This window comes from Juglans regia, chromosome 1 (genome assembly GCF_001411555.2).
Source record: "Juglans regia cultivar Chandler chromosome 1, Walnut 2.0, whole genome shotgun sequence".
Lineage (NCBI taxonomy): Eukaryota > Viridiplantae > Streptophyta > Magnoliopsida > Fagales > Juglandaceae > Juglans > Juglans regia.
The window spans coordinates 23,695,342-23,714,738 of NC_049901.1; the positions used below are offsets into that span (position 1 = coordinate 23,695,342).

Sequence of the window (19,397 nt, forward strand, 5' to 3'; positions counted from 1 at the left end):
GGAAAGAAACCCTTGACCGTACCATTCATCATAATTGAATACCAAGGACTTGAGATACAAAAATGCACCAAATCACAAAATTCAAAAGAGAAGCCAAACCTGCGCAAAACTGCAATAAAAAAGGCCCAATCCAAACGATCATAAGCTTTTGCCATATTCACTTGCAACATAATATTACCCTCATGAGTACGCTTGTCAATAGAATGAACCATTTCTTAGATGAAGCTAATATTCTCAAAAATACTCATTCCAGGAATAAAGGCTCCTTGCTCCGGAGATATCAGACGAGGAAGGAGACCTGTTAATCTATTCAAATTAATCTTGGAGCAAATTTTATAAAAAAACAAAGCATAGACTAATGGGGCAAAATTTATCAAAACCTGTAGGCGAATCCACCTTTGGTATTAAAACCAAATATAAGGCCATGAAGAACCTTGGAAGTTGCTTGGACATAAGGAATTCCAAAACTGCATTCCACACATCAATTTTAACCACCTCCCAACAACTTTTATAGAAGCCTGAACCAAAACCATCAGGACCCAGAGCACTTTAAGACAAGATGGAAGACAAGGCCTCAAAAACTTCCTCTATAGAAGGTGCACGAAGAAGTGAGACATTCTCTTCCTCTGAGATGACTGAATCAATTAGCTGTTCCAGTCTAGGTGGCTCAACCGATTGCTCCCCTTGAAGGAAAGAAGAAAAATACTCCACTACCCCTTGATGTATGCTTTCCGGCATCTCATAAACCGCCACATTCGATCTCATTTTCCGCACCCTTTTTCTCCTCTTATTAGCAAGACATGAATGAAAAAATTTAGAATTTCGATCACCATCCACCTTCCATTTCAATTTTGCCATTTGTTCCAATCGTATCTCTTCTTGTCGCCGCCAGCTTGCCAAATTCGAGACTACCATATGTAATTCTCTCTCAAATTTTCCTCCCAATTAACTTGAAACTGTTGCTCAATCTCCTCAACCTGTTTTTCCAGTGCATCAATACGACCCAATGTATGCCCAAAAACCCTTTTATTCCACTCCCTTAACACCACCTTAGTCGGCTTTAATTTTCTAGTCAAAATCTGAATAGCTGAACCCTCCACCCTAAAGTCCCAACCTACCCAAACACAATCCAAAAAGCTATGATGGTCCACCCACATTTGTTGGAAACGAAAAGAGGTCGAGCCATAGATGAAAGGATCCTTCTTGAGTTCAATAAACATGGGAGCATGATCTGAAGTATAACGTGGCAAATATGAACAAGTAGCGTTTGGAAACAATGCATGGGAGGAACTATCCATGAGAGCACGATCAAGACGTGCCCAAGAATGGGCAAGCCCCGATTGCCCATTACACCATGTAAGCATACTTCCTTTCGTAGCCATTTCTATCAAACCCCCTTGGTGAATCCAATTATTAAAATCCTCCATAGCCATGCTAGGCTGAGGCCTACCTCTCATCATTTCTGAATCATTACGAATAATATTAAAATCACCCAGAAACACACAAGGATGTGATCCCAAATTTTGAGAGCCAAGATCATCCCAAAGGAGTCTTCCCTCCGCCATGGTGCATTTAGCATAAACCGCAGTGAGCAAGAACATCTCGGTCCCTTCACCTACTAGCATAGAAATAAATTGCACTCCCATCCAAACCACATGCACCACATAGGTACTATTCCAGAAAATCCAAATTTTGCCCCCATCATTCTCATTAGAAATGACATTATCAAAATTCAAACAGCGCGCCAATTTACGAGCTTCCTCTAAATTTTGAAAAGTTTCTAATAGAGCAACAACTTTCGGTTTCAACTTACCAATCAACTTCTTTACTCTACTCCTGGAGGTCCCAATCCCTCTAATATTCCATACAAAAATGGAATCAATCATTAAGCAAGGTTTGAGAGTCGTGCATGAACCCAAGATGAACTTCGCATTTTAACAAACATCTTTTTCTTATATTTCTTCATACCTTCATTAGCCTTAGACTCCGTGAGATACACTTTATCCTGCGGGAAGACCTCTGATTGGAAATCTAGTTCAAGTTCTGATACAGTATTCTCCAACACAAGCATCTCTGCCCCAGAAACCTCCTCATGCTCCTCTTCCTCAAGTGGTTTGTTCCGCACAACACACATATCCCTCTCCTCAAACAGTTCCCCCCTCACTGGGCAACATCATCGGGGTTTCAAGAGTCTGCTGTGTACAACCAACCAATGAATTTTCCTACATGCTAGCACCCATAGCATTCTCATCATGAACCGGAAGAATGTTTTTTGTTTCAATAACCTTACCACCCTTTGTTTCAATAGAAATCATGCTAACAGCGTGGGGAACAACTTCACCCCCTGGTGTAGCATCTCCCTCTGTTAACAACAAAACCGAATGTGGCGCCCCCGACCCCTATGAACAAGAACACGGGAATCAAGACAACTGGATGGTGACAACATGGTCACGCATCCCAACGATAGTGCCAAGTGTGTGTGCATGCAACAGTGTACAAAAACAATGCAGTGGATAATTTAAGTAAGTCAACTAAGTACCAAAACTGTTAATACAATTTAAACATCAGTAAAAGTAGTTTAAAAAGTTATACAATCATCCCAAATAAAATATAATACAAGTCCCAAAATAAAATGAGTGGTCCCAAATCACTCCTCGAGCAGAGCCGAATCCTCAGGCTCACCTTCAGCTTCATCTGCATAAAAATTTGAGTTACCAAAAACAGTACCACAGGTAAGTATAAACCAAACAACCATGAGATTATTAATGCATTAATGCTTCCAACATGCATGCATATGATGAAATATGCATTATGCCCCAAAACGTCATTTTCCCCAAAAATGAATATTTTCCAACGCACGCCAAAATCCCATTTTGGCCCAAACATATCCGTAAAACATTTTTCTAGAAAATTATTCACACAAAATCCATATCCAAGACACGCTATTTTCCCAGAAAATAATCCATTAATCCATTATTACCATATGCACCATGATCTCCCCTAGGGACCATCCGCACGTCTTGGCTTCGTAGCGATGTCTAGTTTCGCGCCCAGCGCGTTCGTGGCCAAGCATCCTCTAGCCCCCACCAGCAGAGAGGCCACGAAGTCAGCACGAGACCATCTCGTCCGATCCCATTGTCGCCTAGCGACAATCCAGGGGACGTCACTCAGTATATTCCTATCCCGAATGACCAGAGGAGCTCCATCGAGATAATGGTTCATCTCGGCTTGGGGTCGTGATACACACGCACCCAAAAATCCTTTCACATGAAAACCCAGTTTTCAATAAACACATAAACATGAATGAAATTACACGAAAACCCAGTTTCCTTTACAAACATGATCATGCGTGCAAACATGCCATATACACGAAACATCTCAATAACCAACACTCAACACAACCCAAACACACAAACAACTTCATCCACCAATCCATCCGACCCCCGTACTCCTCGAACTCAGTCTGGCAAAACCAAACAATTCATAGTGTAATGAGTTAGTGTAAAAATGCATTTAAATCACGAAAGTTCTTTGGAAAATACTTACAATGCTATTTTATAATTTCCGAAGGATAACGGAGCTGAAAGAAGTGGCAACACAGCAACAAAATAGCGACAAATGCACTGTGGCCGTAGGTCTGAAAAACTCACTTTTGAACGGGTACAAACGAAGACCTGAGATTGCTAGGGAAGGGCTTAGGGATGTCGGTGAAGTTAGTGGTGGTGGTGGTTGGCTGTGGGTGGCGGCGTAGAGGGCGGTTGAAGGCTAAAATACACAAAATGGAATATTGATTATGGGGCTTCACCGATGGAGGATCAGGGCTGAGGATGGGTGCATTAGGTTGCTATGAGGTTGAGGATGAAACGATGAAGAAATGGTGGCCGAAGGTGGAGCGACGGTGGCGCGCGAACACAAGAGAGGCTGAGCATGGGGACAAACGGCAGCACGAGAGAGGCTGAGATTGAAGGGTGGTGGTCGCCGGTCGATAGGGAAGAGAAAGGGACGGGCGGTGAGGCACACGGCGGCTTGCGGCGGTGGCTAGGTGGAGAAGAAGAAAACACACGGGGAAGAGGGAAAGAGGGACGTCACTCATGAGAAGAAAAGCAGGGGAGGAAAAAGAAAATGAAGGAAAAAGAAAATAGAAGAAGAGAAGAAGAAAAGAAAACGAGGAAAAAAATAGAGGAAAAGAAATGAGGTCCAATCCTCACATCTTGGGTCACGAAAATGATCCAACGAAAATAAATTCAAAACATCAAGTTAACTAAAATAATTTAAACGTAATGATAAAATGAAAATAAAATAATTAAATCCAACAATAAATTAATTTAAAATGAAGAACAATTTAAATGCATAACAATAATTAATATTAAAGAAACCTATCAAATTTAATTTTCACAAATTAAAGATCATAAAAATAAACCATTTAAAAATCCGACAATTTTAAAATAAGAGAATAAATTTTTGAATTAATAAAAATAATCCTTCAATAAAAATACACTAAAAATACGGGGTGTTACACCAAAGCACCTTCGTTCTCAGCAAACACCACAACACCACCCACTGACTCAAACAGACGAACTTCATCAGACAAAATCAACCCTTCGACCACAACACCCCCTGCTTCCAATCCCGTCACCAATGTTTCTTCTGCAGCGGGAACAAATTTATCCGTAATAACAGTTACAATTTGCACCGATTCTGCTCTAGGTTCTTCAATAGCCTTGACAACCTCTTGATGACCTTTCTTTCCAATCCGAGACTGCCCATTATTCTCAATATTTCCTGCTCTCCATGTCCGTGAATTATGCCCCTGCATCTTACACGTAACGCAGTATGCAGGAAGGGTCTTGTATACGACTTCTTGTTTACAACTAGCAGTCAAACCAGGAGCCCCTATCCAGAAATGGGTCAAGGGTGTTTTTGTTGCATCCCCTTCCACGCATAGATGTGCTCCATCCGTTCTAGTTGCACAGCGAGTCGGATTGTCCCGACGTATGAACGTCCCAATAGGCGCCATGAGTATTTTCAGAAAAGCTTCACGATAGAAATTTGGAGGAAGACCCGGAAGAGAAAGCCATACCGGCACCCTCAACGGCTCATCATCTTCATTAAATTCTGGGGACCAGCGAAAAGCACAGTAGAAACTTCCATTAATTTCACATACGTCCCTCGATAAGGCCTTTGTAAAATCGGCTTCATTAGCCATTCGCACGAAAACGTTCTGAGGACGCCGCATGGATGAAACCATTGGTATAGCCGGAAAGCCCCAACAGTTGTGAATGAACACACGCACGGCGTCCAGCGAAGGGCATTGCTTCAAAAACTTAAGGACCACAGAAAATCTGAAGGGCTCGACAGATCATTCAATTTCATCTTTTGTGAGCTGAAAGTAGACCCATCTTCGGAGGACGTGATGGCAATAACATCTCAGGGATGGGCTGCGGAACAGCAGCCACCAGGTCGGCAAAAGAAGGCTAACATATGCCACCACCAGCAGCTGCCATGCAACCGCTTGGGGAGAACCAAAACGTGCAGCTGGAGAACGAGAACCCTATTCACCCGTAGAGAGAAAAAAGGGTAAAAATGAAAAGTCATTGCCAAAGTTTAACTGAAACATCATATCAAAACAGAATTTCATGTTTAACCCCCGTGGTAGGGTTGTGCATTCTGCGGAAAGTCAAGCAAAACATAAATCACTATGAATATCAAAGAAATTGCACTCAGAATAGAAAACCACTATTATATCTTGTGGTGGGCTAGAAGTCACTATTGTATCCGTGACAGGGCCAGAGGTCACTATTGTATCCCGAGGCAAGGCCAAAGCTCACTATTGTATTCCGTGACAAGGCCAGAGGTCACTATTGTATCTCGTGATAGGACCAGAGGTCACTATTGTATCCCGTGACAGGGCAACATATCAGAGTAAAACAGAATCAGAATTAGAATCAGAGTCAAAATCAAATCATAATCAGAGTCAATAGAATCAGAATCAGAGTCAGAACATAATCACAGCCAGAGTCAAAACAGAATCAAAATTAGAATCAGAACAGAATCAAGATCAAATTTAGAACAGAATCAGAATTAGAGTCAGAATAGAATCATAAAGTCATGCCAAAGGTTTTTTAGATGCCACATCATATCAAAACAGAGAACTAAAATTCAGATCATTTCACATTTTCCAAAACAGATTCAGAACATCTTCACGTCACATGCAAAATTTATCAAATTTTCGTATTCGCTCATTTTTCTCAGTTCAACAACAGAATACCAAAAATAAGCTCATGTCTACACCAGTCATGCTAGAAAATATTTTATTCTTATACAGAATCTCATGAGCAATGCAAAACAAATAACTGAGATCGTTTACCATTTATTTTCATAATACAACATGCACATTTTCAAATTGACATCAATTTATTTTATTTTTAAACAAAGTCTAGCATAGGACCCCGCTTACCTGTACTTTTTTGCTTCTCTAAATTTTCTCACAACAGTGCCAAATGCAAATCAATCATCACCTTTAGAAAATTTATGTAATTTAAATAAATCTCCAATGAACAGATATCTTATATTTACACCTAAAGTACCTATTTTAATTCATAAATACTTCAAATTCTCTTAACTTTAAATATCATCACTTTCTAAATTCATCAAAATCCACCATAACCAACGTCAAACTCAAAACACCAATATTTAAACCTGAAATAGCCAACCAGACTGCAGAAGATATGTTAGTGCAAAAATATATTTAAATCTCAAGAAATCCTTTGGAAAATTACTTACAGTGCTAAAATATAATTTTTAGAGGATCAAGGAGGTGCTAGAAATGGCAGCACAACAATGCAACGATGCAAAAATGGACAAGGGTCATGGGTATCAAAAACTCAACTTTTGAACAGGAACAAACGAAGGCTTGGGATGGCTAGGGAAGGGCTTAAGGGTGTTGGTGAAGCTTCTGGTGGTGGTGGTTGGTCGATGACGGTGGCGTGGGCAGTGGTTGAAGGCTAAAACACCCAGATCGGAAATGGGGATGAAAGGGCTTCAAAGGTTGCGTATCTGGGCTGAGGATGGGTGGGTTAGGTAGGTGGGAGGTCGTCGGTGCTGTGGTGAAAAGATGGTGGCCAATGGCGGTGGCACAGCAGTGCTGGAGCACAAAAACCGCTTGGCTGGAGGCCATTCGTGGAGGCTAACGACGACGAAGGAGGAGCTGAAAATGAAGGGGGAAGAAAATGGGAGGGGCAGTGTCACTCATGGACGGTGCATGGCGATGCTGTTGGCGGACGAAGAAAACAGATGGGGGAGAGGGGAGGGGGTGTCGCGCTGGAGGAGAGAAGCAGAGAAAAAGGAGAAAAAGAAAACAGAAGAAGGAAAAGAAAAGGAGGAAAAAGGGAAAAAGAAAACGTAAGGGAAAGAAATGAGGTCCAATCCTCATAACTTGGGTCAGAAATTGATCCAACAAAACAAATTTCAAAACAGTAAGCTGAATAAAATAATTTAAATGCAGAGACTAGTTAAAATAAAATAATAATAAAAATTCAACAATACAATAATTTTAAAAGTCCAACATTGAACTAATTTAAAGTAAAGAGCAATTTAAATGCACATCATAATAAATTTCATAACTTAAAAATCAAAAAATAAATCCAACGAGAAATCCGATAAATTTAAAACAAGAGAACCAATATTTAAAAAAATTAAAATAATCTTTCAATTAAAATACACTAAAACACAGGGTATCACATCCTCCCCCCCATAAAAAAAATTTTGTCCTCAAAATTTGCTTAGCTAACTGCTGCTACTTCCAATGGGCTAATCATGCTTCCACTACACACTCTGTATTGAGTTGAATTCGGGCCTAAACTGCATTGTGTTGGTTCTTGCCTCGTGCCGCCAAATCAGTCCTCTGAGGCAGGTTGGGGTTCATGCTCCCATCTGGTTGCCTTGGACAATCTGTGACGAGGTGGCTATGCTTCCCACACCAAAAACACCGTCCACTTCTCCTTCTGCAATCCCCAAAGTGTACTACACTGCATAACTTGCAGGAGTTATTCCGTTGATTGTCCTGCCCTTGATCCATACTAGAGGATCCATGTGGAGTAGCTCTCTTTCTCTGTTCCTACAACTCAGCGCTTCTCTTTAAGATTCTGCTCCACTAGCATCGCTTTATGTACCAAGTTTGAAAAGTTTTGAATTTGTAGAACCATAACATGTTCGTAGATCCTGTGATTTAAACCCTCTTCAAACCTCCGGGTTTTCTTCTCCTCATCGGGAATCAAATACGAGGCGAAGCGTGATAACTCTACAAATTTTGCAGCATACTGGCATGCCGTCATGGGCTCTAGCTTCCCAGTCTGCTTTCGAAAAGAAGTGGTCAAAGAAGTTTTACTTAAAGTGAGGCCAGCACACTACTCTAGTTCCATCAGCTTCTCTGATGGCTTTCTCAGAGTTCCACCATCTATTCGCTTCTCCGATCAATTTAAAAGCTGCAAATCGAACTTTATGTTAATCGGTGCACTACAAAACACTGAATATCTCTTAGATGTCCTAAATCCAATCCTCAGCTGCATTGGAATCGCCTCTTCCATCAAAGGTGGGCGGATGAGTGCAATTAAATTGCTCGAACATGCAGCCCCTCTCATTATTGTTTTTGTTCAAATCTTCCAGCTTTCGTACTCGACTATGAGAAACCATCTTGAGATCTTAAACTTAGTTAAACATTCTAAGGAAAGAAAACAAATATGTATAAACAAAATATAAATACCAATTAAAATATTTAAAACAAGTTAAAGATAAATAAATGAATCAATAAAATCTTGAACTTGCTCTACCCATTCTTAGCCATACCTTTAACCAACTCATATAGTCCTTTCTACCATCTATAAGTGTAAACCTGACATCGCTCTAAACTCCCGTACATCTTTAGAATCTAAACCACAAGAATCTAAACCTTAAATCTTATAAAGATTATCTCCTATAGTCCACAAAGTAAGCTTGTCGAATCTAAAATCCCTAAACCTCAAAATCTCAAAACACAATCATAAAGTCTGCAAAATCTAAAACCTGATATCCACATAATCAGCTCTTATTCTTTACAAATCTACACCTCAAATCTGAAGTTTCTTCCTGAACCCATGGATATCCAAAACTCAAATGTTTATAGTCTGCAAAACTTCAAACTTTAGCTCTGATACCAATTGTAACGCCCCATTCCCGAGGGTCCAGAGAGTTAACTCATGTTACCTGATAATCAACTCCAACATTGCTAATATACTTCCAAAAGTTCCAAATCAAATATAAAAACTTCAAATTTAATTAACCACACAAACTCATATATCAAATCCTCGATACAATAACCCGAAAAAAATATCAACTTCTCTACATGTCACGTAAACTCATATTTCAACAATAAAATAATAGACTCCAATGAAATTTCTTAACAAAAATCGCCAATACTCATCGAAAACTTTCTATTCTTAATCCATCATTCTTAAGTCATCTCACCCAATGCTTCAAAGTCTTGATCCCCAGCTGAAATATCTAAAATCATCCAAAACTATTGTGGAGATAAGGAGTGAGTTATCAAAACCTCAGTAAGCAGAGAACATATACTAGTATGTAAACATAAGCATTTATCAAACTTTGACATGCTGAACAAAATATTTTCTCTTAGAATGCAGAATCAGAAAACTTGTTTTCAAAAAGTAAAATCAAAACATGTTGCCAAAAATATAAGAGCGAAACTTTCAGAAAACATTATTATTCAAAATTTCCTTCGCATGGCATGACTGAAACATCATATCATAATAGAATTCCATGTTTAACCCCCATAATAGGGTTGTGCATTCTGCGAAAAGCCAAGCAGAACATAAATCACCGTGAATATCAAAGCGATTGCACTCAGAACAAAAAACCACTATTATATCACGTGGTGGGCCATAGGTCACTATTGTATCACGTGACAGGGCCAGAGGTCACTATTGTATCCCGTGACAGGGTTGGAGGTCACTATTGTATCCCATGGAAAGGCAAGAGGTCACTATTGTATCCCGTGGTAGGGTCAAATGTCACTATTGTATCCCATGACAGGGCCAGAAGTCACTATTATATTCCATGACAAGGTCGGAGGTCACTATTATATCCTGTGGCTGGGCCACATATCAGAGCAAAACAAAATCAGAATTAAAATCAAAGTCAAAACAGAATCAGAATCAGAGTCAGAACAGAATCAGAACCAGAGTCAAAACAGAATCAGAATCACAGTCAGAACAGAATCAAGATCAGAGTCAGAACTGAATCAGAATCAGAGTCAGAACAAAATCAAAAAGACATGCCAAAGGATTTTCAGATGCCACATCATATCAAAACAGAGTACCAAAATTCAGATCATTTCACATTTTTCAAAACAGATTCAGAACATCTTCATGTCACATGCAAAATTTATCAAATTTTCATACTTGTTCATTTTTCTCAGTTCAATAACAAAATACCAAAAATAAGCTCATGTCTACACCAGTCATACCGGAAAATATTTTCTTCTTATATAGAATCTCATGAGAAATGCAGAACAAATAACTTAGATCGTTTACCATTTTTTTTCATAACACAACATGCACATTTTCAAAATTGACCTCAGTCCATTTTATTTTTAAACAAAGTCTAGCACAAGAACCCCACTTACCTGTACTTCATAACTTCTCTGAATTTTCTCACAACAATGCCAAACGCATATCAATCATCACCTATAGAAAATTTATATAATTTAAATAAATCTCCAATCAACAGATATCTTAAATTTACACCTGAAGTACCTATTTTAATTCCTAAATACTTAAAATTCTCTTAACCCTAAATATCATCACTTTCTAAATTCATCAATATCCACCATAACCAACGTCAAACTCAAAACACTAATATTTAAACTCGAAATAGCCAACCAGACTGCAGAAGATTTGTTAGTGTAAAAATATATTTAAATCTCAAGAAATTCTTTGGAAAATTATTTATAGTGCTAAAATATAATTTTTGGAGGATCAAGAAGGTTCTAGAAGTGGCGGCACAATAATACAACAATGCAAAAATGGACAAAGGTCGTGGGTATCAAAAACTCAACTTCTGAACAGGGACAAACGAAGGCTTAGGATGGCTAGAGAAGAGCTTAGGGGTGTTGGTGAAGCTACTGGTGGTGGTGGTGGTGGTTGGTCGTGGGTGGCAGTGTGGGCAATGGTTGAAGGCCAAAACATCCAAATCGAAATGGGGATGAAGGGGCTACAACGGTGACGGATCTGGGCCGAGGATGGGTGGGTTAGGTAGCTGGGAGGTCACTGGTACTGTGATGAAAAGATGCTGGCCAATGGCCGCGTCATGGCGACGCTAGAGCACAAAAACCGCTCGGCTGGAGGCCGTGTGTGGAGGCTAACGGCGGCGAGGGAGGAGTTGAAAATGAAGGGGGAAGGTCATCGGTTGATGGGGAAGAAAATGGAAGGGGCGGTGTAGGTCACAGGCAGCGCTGTGGGTGGATGAAGAAAATGGACAGGGGGAAAGGGGAGCGGGTGTCGCGTGGGAGGAGAGAAGCAGAGGAAAAGGAGGAGAAAAAGAAAATAGAAGAAGGAAAAGAAAATGAGGAAAAAGGGAAAAAGAAAAAGTCAGGGAAAGAAATGAAATTCATTTCTCACAATTTTGGTCACAAAATTGATCCAACAAAAAGAATTTCAAAGCAGTAAGCTGAATAAAATAATTTAAACGTAGAGACTACTTAAAATAAAATAATAAAAAAATCCAACAATACAATAATTTTAAAGTCCAACATTGAACTAATTTAAAGTAAAGAGCAATTTAAATGCACATAATAATAAATTTCACAACTTAAAAATCATGAAATAAATCCAATGAAAAATCCGATAAATTTAAAACAAGAGAACAAATATTTAAAATAATTAAAATAATCCTTCAATTAAAATATACTAAAATACAAGATAGCACATAACGCCCTCAATTCGGCCTCATTGTTCATTCCATGACCAAAATAAGAAGAGAAGGCTCCTTTGAAATTTCCCTTATGGTCTCGAATGATGCCTCCACCACCACAATTATCCAGGTCACCACAGCAACTCCCGTCTACATTCAATATGGTCCACCCTTAGCAGGTTTCTTCCAAAAAACAAGTCGCGGTCGAGTCCTTGCACAAGAAACACAAGGGATGTCTAGTGCTCGAAGAATCCCCTCATCTCTGTCAAAAAGAGGCCAGTGTTTCACCATAAGAGATGAGAGATTCCTTAGCCAAACCCTAAATGCCAACCAAACTCCCGACTCTGATTCCTAGGAGATTTCCATCTTAGCCTTGCAACAGCGCAACCAGAGGTGCCATGTTATAATAGAAGGTATAATGCCAAGTAAAATACCCATGTGACTCGATTTCCTTGCTTAGTTAAACCATTGCATCATAGTCGCCCACCATGACATTCCTACAAAATGTTGTATTCCCAACGCAAGTGCAGCCATCTTCCAGACTTTGGAGGCAATACTCCAACAACATAACACATGGTTCAAAGTTTTGCCTTGACCATGTAAACAACAGTCACACCGAGAGGCCAACGGAATTCCCAAAGATTGCACCCGAGAGTCTACAGCCAACCCATTAAATCTGGCTTTCCACATACATACAGACATCTTTTTTGGAAGAAGATGGTGCCAAATCCAATCCATGCCCATTTGTTCAATTCCTTTGATACGAATGATATCCCAAGCAGTGGAAGACATAAAAAGTCCATCCCCTACCAATTTTCAAATTGTAATATCCTTGCCTTCTCTTCCCGCCACGATTTCATGCATAATCTTGCTAGCCTTATTTGTACCAACGAGTTCTACAAGATAATTTTCATCACAGGAGCAATCCACCCAAACATCGTGTATTTTAATATCAACAGGCACAACATCCCCCCTAACACTGAGAGGCCCACTCGCCAACCAACGATCAAACCAAAAGGAAGACCAGCCCTTTTTCACCTTCACTTTTACATTATCAACCACATCAGGAAGAACATTCATGATCGATCTCCAAAAACGGGATGTAGTTCGGCGAACCTCAGCAAATAAAATGTCCTTGCTTCACATATTTAGCTCAAAAGAATTATGTTCACAGATTGTCTAATGATAAAAGTCTCCATGCAAATTTCATGTGGAGTGACCTTTGAACCTCATGAAAATTCCTCAAGCCAACTTCATTTTCTATTTCCTCAATTATTGCAACTTCTTCATTGATGGTACTAGTTTTCCACGAAAAAATAAAATGTAAATCAAAAGCCATAAAAAGAAGTCATGAAAAAGCATGTGTAAATTTAATCCTTCTTTGACAGTGCATTGCGAAAAATAAATTCTACTATCAAGATAACATAAACATGTACAATGAGCGAATAAATCATCAATAAGTACGAGTACCATCAACATAAAAAAATGAACTAATAAACAATATGTAATATTCAATATCAACATTTCATATTATGGTTTAATCATCATATACATTTGGCAGTAGCTGAAATAAACACATACACTCAGGCAATGAACATATACACTCGTAAATAAACATATTTCACATTCATGCAAATTAACATATACATTTACTAGTAGCTAAAATAAACAGTTTTCGTCTATTTTCCACATAACAAAATCAACATTACAAAATCATGAATACAACAACATCAGCATTTCATTTTCTACTTGTTCAACTTCATTAAAAAAATCGCAAAAATAAAAGAAAAAATCAAATAAAGATATTCAGTAGTACCTCAACAATGGATGAAGAGATCACTCGATAGAGATATAAATCTTTTGACTTTCCCACTCAAAGTAGTAAATATTAAATGATAAAAAAAAAAGCTTTAATATTCAATACCTTACCTTGGAATGGAGGCTTCAATTGCATGATTTGTGACAGACAAAACCATCATGAAAAAAAATAAACCGTCACAGTTTACTATTCAACCATCATAAAAAAAAAATTTATAGTAAACCGTCACAGTTGATAGTCCGTCATTCGTTCTTTTGTGCAAACGTGATGACCATTTGTGACAGTCAATTTTTGTCAAAAAATATGTTCAAACGTGAACCCAACCGACTAACATTCAGACATTACTTTCTCTAACGTTCGATTATAGTAGTTCAGATGTGAAGAGGTAGACGTTCAGGCAGTTAGTAAATACGTTCGCCCGTATCCTTCATTTGAACGTTTGAAATGTGACGTTAGAACAATATAGTATTTTTAAGTTCGGACGTTAGTTTATCAATAGTCCAGACATGAAAGGATATACGTTCTGATGTGCATGGATGCATTTACACATTCGAGAACTTTACATGTTCGAACATGATATTGTACATTCAAACGTTTACGGCTGCACGTATTCTTATTTATGTTCGGACATTGTTTTGAGTGTGAAAACACGTTTGAAACTGTAAGCTTTACATTTGACCATAAAGTCAATCAGAATTACTAAATCGATAAAATTAAATATCACACTAATTAAAATTGTATCACACACAAATAAAGGGAAATGTCTGAAAATGTTTGAGATTTAGGGTACAAAATTAAATTAAATTTACCTGATGAAAATTTTTCAAACATAGATTAAAGTTCATTTATTCTTCTTTCCTCGACCGTTGCAATCCTGCTACAGTGACATAATACGTTTCATCTGTTCCAATATATCACATTGTATCTGTTCTTGAACTTCAATGCATATTATGTCCTCCTGGTCTCTTTGCTGCTCCTACAAAAGGATCTCTAAATTTGAGTGTCGAGACAAGAGATCCTCCAACTCCTATTGTCTTGACTTCATTTGCTTAATCTCTTGTCGCACAACATCCAAATCTTTGGTAAAATTATTTATTTCTGAACACAAGGACATGGAAGATGAACCGAAACACTTAAAAGAACGTCCAAGCACTCTGACCAAACCAGATTTGGTCTTGAGGACCTAGGTAAATATGACGATGTTAAAGGGAGAAGATTCCTTAGAGGTAGACTACAGCTCAATCATTTTCTCCTACATGAATTACAAAAACTAAAATAAGTAACAAACAAATAAAAAAAAACATGCAAGGTAAAATGATCTATAATGGCATAATGCTTTGAAAACTGAATTGAACTTATGTAATTATATCTGGCTACAAGATCAATCCACTCGCAGTTGGCATCAATATGGGTCGTAGCATACACATGAAGGGTGAAATTTTAAGGATCATCGTGTTTCTAATTAAGCCGCATTAACAAAATTAAATCAAGCTAGCACTTAAGCAAAGAATACCATAAAAAGATACGTAATAACTAATTATCATTTTCTCTTCAAGATGCTGGAATGACCTTGAACTTGCGCGATGGTGGATTGTCAAAGAGGATCTATTATATGCATTGATAGAACTTAAGTGTTGCAGTTGAAATTAACAATGTTAAATACAACCTATGAAACCACGAGTTAATTAAAATAAGTTATAGGAATAAATGCAATTACTTGATAATCTGGGCTTGAGAAAAGGTCACAACACTTCCCCCAATCATCTAAACTCATATGTTGAAAAGGTGTCTGAACTACCACCTCCAACGTCTCAATCTCTTGAAGTGGTCATGACACCTACTCTTGTGACGCCAAAATAATGTAGTCATCTACTAATACACAATTCGTACATCCTCTTTACAATCGAAATTTAGATTGAATTCATCCTAACAAGTGAATAATTAAAATACCGTGCGTAACAACAGTAAGATCACCTCATAAATAAAGTAAAAAATTACTCAAAAATATTGAGATATATAAACTCACCAGTACACGACTTCAAATGTGACCCTTAACCTCATTTGGAACATCTCACCAAGATCGCACTTAAAAGGACGCATAAGTTCTAACTAGTGTCCCAACAAAGGAGGAAAGCCAGGCATTACTATCATCCACAGCTCCAGCGCAGTCATTGGGAATATTGACCTTGATTTTCTTGTGCCTTCTCATTTTTTCCAACTACAGGCCATGTTTTAAGCCACACCCGCAATGTAGTATCGAATCATCTAAGATATTTAAATGTATTAAAAAATTTTAATTCTCCCTAAGTAGTATGTCAATAATAAATTCTTATAACAATGTACTTACTGCCAGGTGTTTACTAGTTTGCCTCTGGTGTATCAAGGTCATCAGGAGTGGGCTTCTCAATTGGTGAGTCCTTAACGATAGCTGAGCTAGGTTTCTCTAGCCATGGACGATGGAGAGAGAGAGAGAGAGAGAGAGAACTATCAAAACCACAGTTTCTAAGACGCGGTGGAGGAGATCGAGAAGAGAAGCAGCAGATCTGGCTGGTTTGGCATGGCTTGGTACGGTGGAGCCATTACTACAACACGAAGGGGGAGTAGCTAGTGGTGGTGCTGAAAATTGCAGAAGTTGTGGTCGAGATGATGGAAACAGGGGGAAAGAGAAGCGTTGGGGTTGGGTCTCAAAGCTTCGATGGTTTGGGTTTCAGCAACACGCACCGTTTTGAAAGCACCACCTGTAGAGTTTCAGAGGCGGCAGAGACGCATACATGCATACAGATCATTAGCAAGAAAAATGAGAGAGAGGTCTGGACCTGAAGTAAAAATGGAAAATTTAGAGAAACCCTAGTAGAAACCCATATATCACAACATACAAACCAAAAAGAAACCCATCTATGTTTTTCACAAACAAAGAAATCAAATCATTTAAAGGAAAAAAAAATATGAAAAAAAAAACTACAATCCTCAAACCAGCTTGAACGACATGAAAAACAATAATGTTGCAGAAAACAAACCTGAAGTTGTAGATATGAAGACAAAGAGAAGAGAGAAGATGAAGAGACGGAGAAGGAAATGAGTTTGGTTTTGGAGAGAGAAGACGAAAGAGAATATGCAGAAAAATGAAAGAGAAGATAGAAAGGTAAAAAAGAAAAGACTAAATTCAGCCGACCCCACATTTGACTCAAGAAGAGACTGAAAGAGAAAAAAAAAAAAGGAGAAGAAGAAGATAAAGTTGACCATCAGCCGACCCTCTAACGCACCTGCACTAAAACACCAAAATGCCCTCATTTAAACAGACACAAAAGAAAACAAAAGGATAGAAAATACACAACATGCCAAACACGGACTATACACGGAGGACGACAAATTCACTGTTCACAACTATCCCAACTTATTATATATATATATATATGGAGCGTCAGAAGATGAACTCTATATATTATGATCACAGGATGATCAGTAAACTAATTACTAAAGTAATTATTAAATCAGATTCAGGCTTTTTAAAAATGAGATTTGTAGAGAGGAGCTAGAAAATCCGACAAAATCCATAATGGGTCAAACTCGGGTCACCACAATAGGACCAAATAAGCCAGGAGATAAAACCCTTATCCCCTTGTCCTCTTTTTCAGGTTTATTTGCGATTCTGGAGGCCCCCATTGGATTTTTTGCAATAGTTGTAAAACGAAAAAACATCAACTCAAGTTTCATTTCCTAGATTTCTTTGCCTCCTTAATTTTCTGCCCGATCTGATCAACGCTGATCAATTACTACTTTTAGGCATAAAATATATATATCAATATCCTATAATCACCATAAGAGCATCCCCATCAAGTTCCTCATAAAATTCCCTATAATTTAACTAAAAAGTACATTCCCTAAAACTTTTCTCTAAATTTTACTCATCTTTCAAAAACCTTCTACATCTCATTCCTCATCCCCATCTCTATTCTATTAAATAATATTATTCTATTATTTCTTTATCATTTTTTTCTCTCACTTCCATTTACAATCTTAACTACTAACTATTTTGTCTTATTATCTTCCTTCTTTTCAAATTTAACATTTTACTAAATATGTATACGATTTTGACTACCAAATACAGTATTATTTTTCAAACCGAAATCCGTATTATAAAAATAGTAATATTTTTTAATATGTGCATTTTTTAACGGTAACATTTTGAACCCCTACCTCAAATGGTAACATCTTGAAGTCCTGCCTCCAATGGTAATATTTTTTTTATCTTTTATCAAACGGTAACTTTTTTTGTCTTCTCTCAAACGGTAACATTTTTTGTCCTATATGTAACGGTAATTTTTTCCTCTGTAAATACGGATTTTGCTTACATTCACATTCTCACAAACTCGAGTTTCATTTCATCTAAAGAACTGAAATTCAACAGTCTCCAATGATATCTCACTCCCTTTATCAAATGGCTCGTACCTTCTTTCTCAAATTACTCACATACTTATCCTCTGAAGATGAGTTGGATGTTGTTCTTAATGACGAGGCCGATGGACAGTCATCGAGGCATAGTGCCAATCGCCAACGCCGTAAGTTTATTCGGCGTGATCATATTCAAGGGCATGAGAGCCTATTTCGCGATTATTTCGCAAAAAATCCAGTATATCCCTCGAATCTATTTCGAATGAGATTTCGAATGAGCCGCCCCCTATTTCTCCGTATTCTAAATGAGGTTGAGTCTTATGAGCCGTACTTCATCCAGAGAAGAGATAATGCCGGAATACTCTGTTTATCTTCTATGCAAAAGATAACCGTAGCACTTAGAATGCTAGCATATGGAGTTACTGGAGATTTTATGGATGAGCACATACGTCTTGGTGAAAGCACCGCAATGGAGAGCCTTAAAAAATTCTCTGAGACAATAGTAAGTATTTTTTCAGATGAATATTTGCGATGTCCAAATGCCAATGATATTGTTCGATTGCTTGCGGTTGGTGAACAACGGGGATTCCCAGGAATGCTGGGAAGCATTGACTGCATGCATTGGAAGTGGAAAATTTGTCCTGCAGCTTGGAAAGGTATGTACTCCGGCCACATTCGTGAACCAACTATTATTTTAGAAGCAGTTGCTTCATATGATCTCTAGATATGGCATGTATTTTTTGGTATGCCCGATTCACATAACGACATTAATGTGCTAGAGAAATCTTCTATTTTCACCGAACTTGCCCAAGGGCGTGCTCCTCCAATCAATTACACAATCAATGGCAACCACTACGAGATGGGGTATTACCTTGCAGATGGTATTTATCCCAAGTGGTGAACTTTTGTCAAGACAATTCCATCACCACAAGGAATAAGAAAAAAAAATTTGTGAAAGCGCAAGAATCCGCAAGAAAAGATGTTGAGCGTGCATTTGGGGTACTTCAACAATGATTTGCAATCATTCGTGGACCTTCCCGAATGTTCAAAGTCAAGGAACTAACAAATATAATGAAGGCATGTGTTATTCTACATAATATGATCATTGAAGATGAGCGTGATGATAGTGAGGAATCGAACATTGAGTATGATCAACTTGATGATGAAGTCCCCCAATTCTCACACAATCATACAACTGAGCTTACAGATTTCATCCAACGTC

The 19,397-nt window shown here is 38.2% G+C and overlaps 2 protein-coding genes across 2 annotated transcripts; one reads left to right on the plus strand and one right to left on the minus strand.

The window, feature by feature from the left end:
- Positions 1 to 908: 908 nt before the first annotated feature.
- Positions 909 to 2,134, minus strand: LOC108996704. The gene is made up of 2 exons (XM_018972725.1): positions 1,969 to 2,134; positions 909 to 1,852 (listed from the first exon to the last, which is right to left on the minus strand). Exons 1-2 carry the CDS (start codon positions 2,132 to 2,134, stop codon positions 909 to 911), a joined length of 1,110 nt encoding a protein of 369 aa, XP_018828270.1.
- Positions 2,135 to 18,221: 16,087 nt separating this feature from the next.
- On the plus strand, positions 18,222 to 19,076 carry LOC108996703. The gene is made up of 3 exons (XM_018972724.1): positions 18,222 to 18,677; positions 18,769 to 18,831; positions 18,900 to 19,076. The coding sequence occupies exons 1-3, from the start codon at positions 18,222 to 18,224 to the stop codon at positions 19,074 to 19,076; spliced, it is 696 nt and encodes a 231-aa protein (XP_018828269.1).
- Positions 19,077 to 19,397: the final 321 nt, after the last annotated feature.

What these genes read in the sequence shown, in the direction of transcription:
- LOC108996704 (XM_018972725.1), bottom strand. Translation starts at nt 2,134, where the DNA reads ATGTGTGTTGTGCGGAACAAACCACTTGAGGAAGAGGAGCATGAGGAG. An exon ending in GGAGTCTAAGGCTAATGAAG is followed by an intron (nt 1,853 to 1,968) that starts GTATGAAGAAAT and finishes GGAATATTAGAG; the next exon opens with GGATTGGGACCTCCAGGAGT.
- LOC108996703 (XM_018972724.1), top strand. Translation starts at nt 18,222, where the DNA reads ATGGCTCGTACCTTCTTTCTCAAATTACTCACATACTTATCCTCTGAA. An exon ending in AAAAATTCTCTGAGACAATA is followed by an intron (nt 18,678 to 18,768) that starts GTAAGTATTTTT and finishes GGGGATTCCCAG; the next exon opens with GAATGCTGGGAAGCATTGAC. An exon ending in TTGTCCTGCAGCTTGGAAAG is followed by an intron (nt 18,832 to 18,899) that starts GTATGTACTCCG and finishes TATGATCTCTAG; the next exon opens with ATATGGCATGTATTTTTTGG.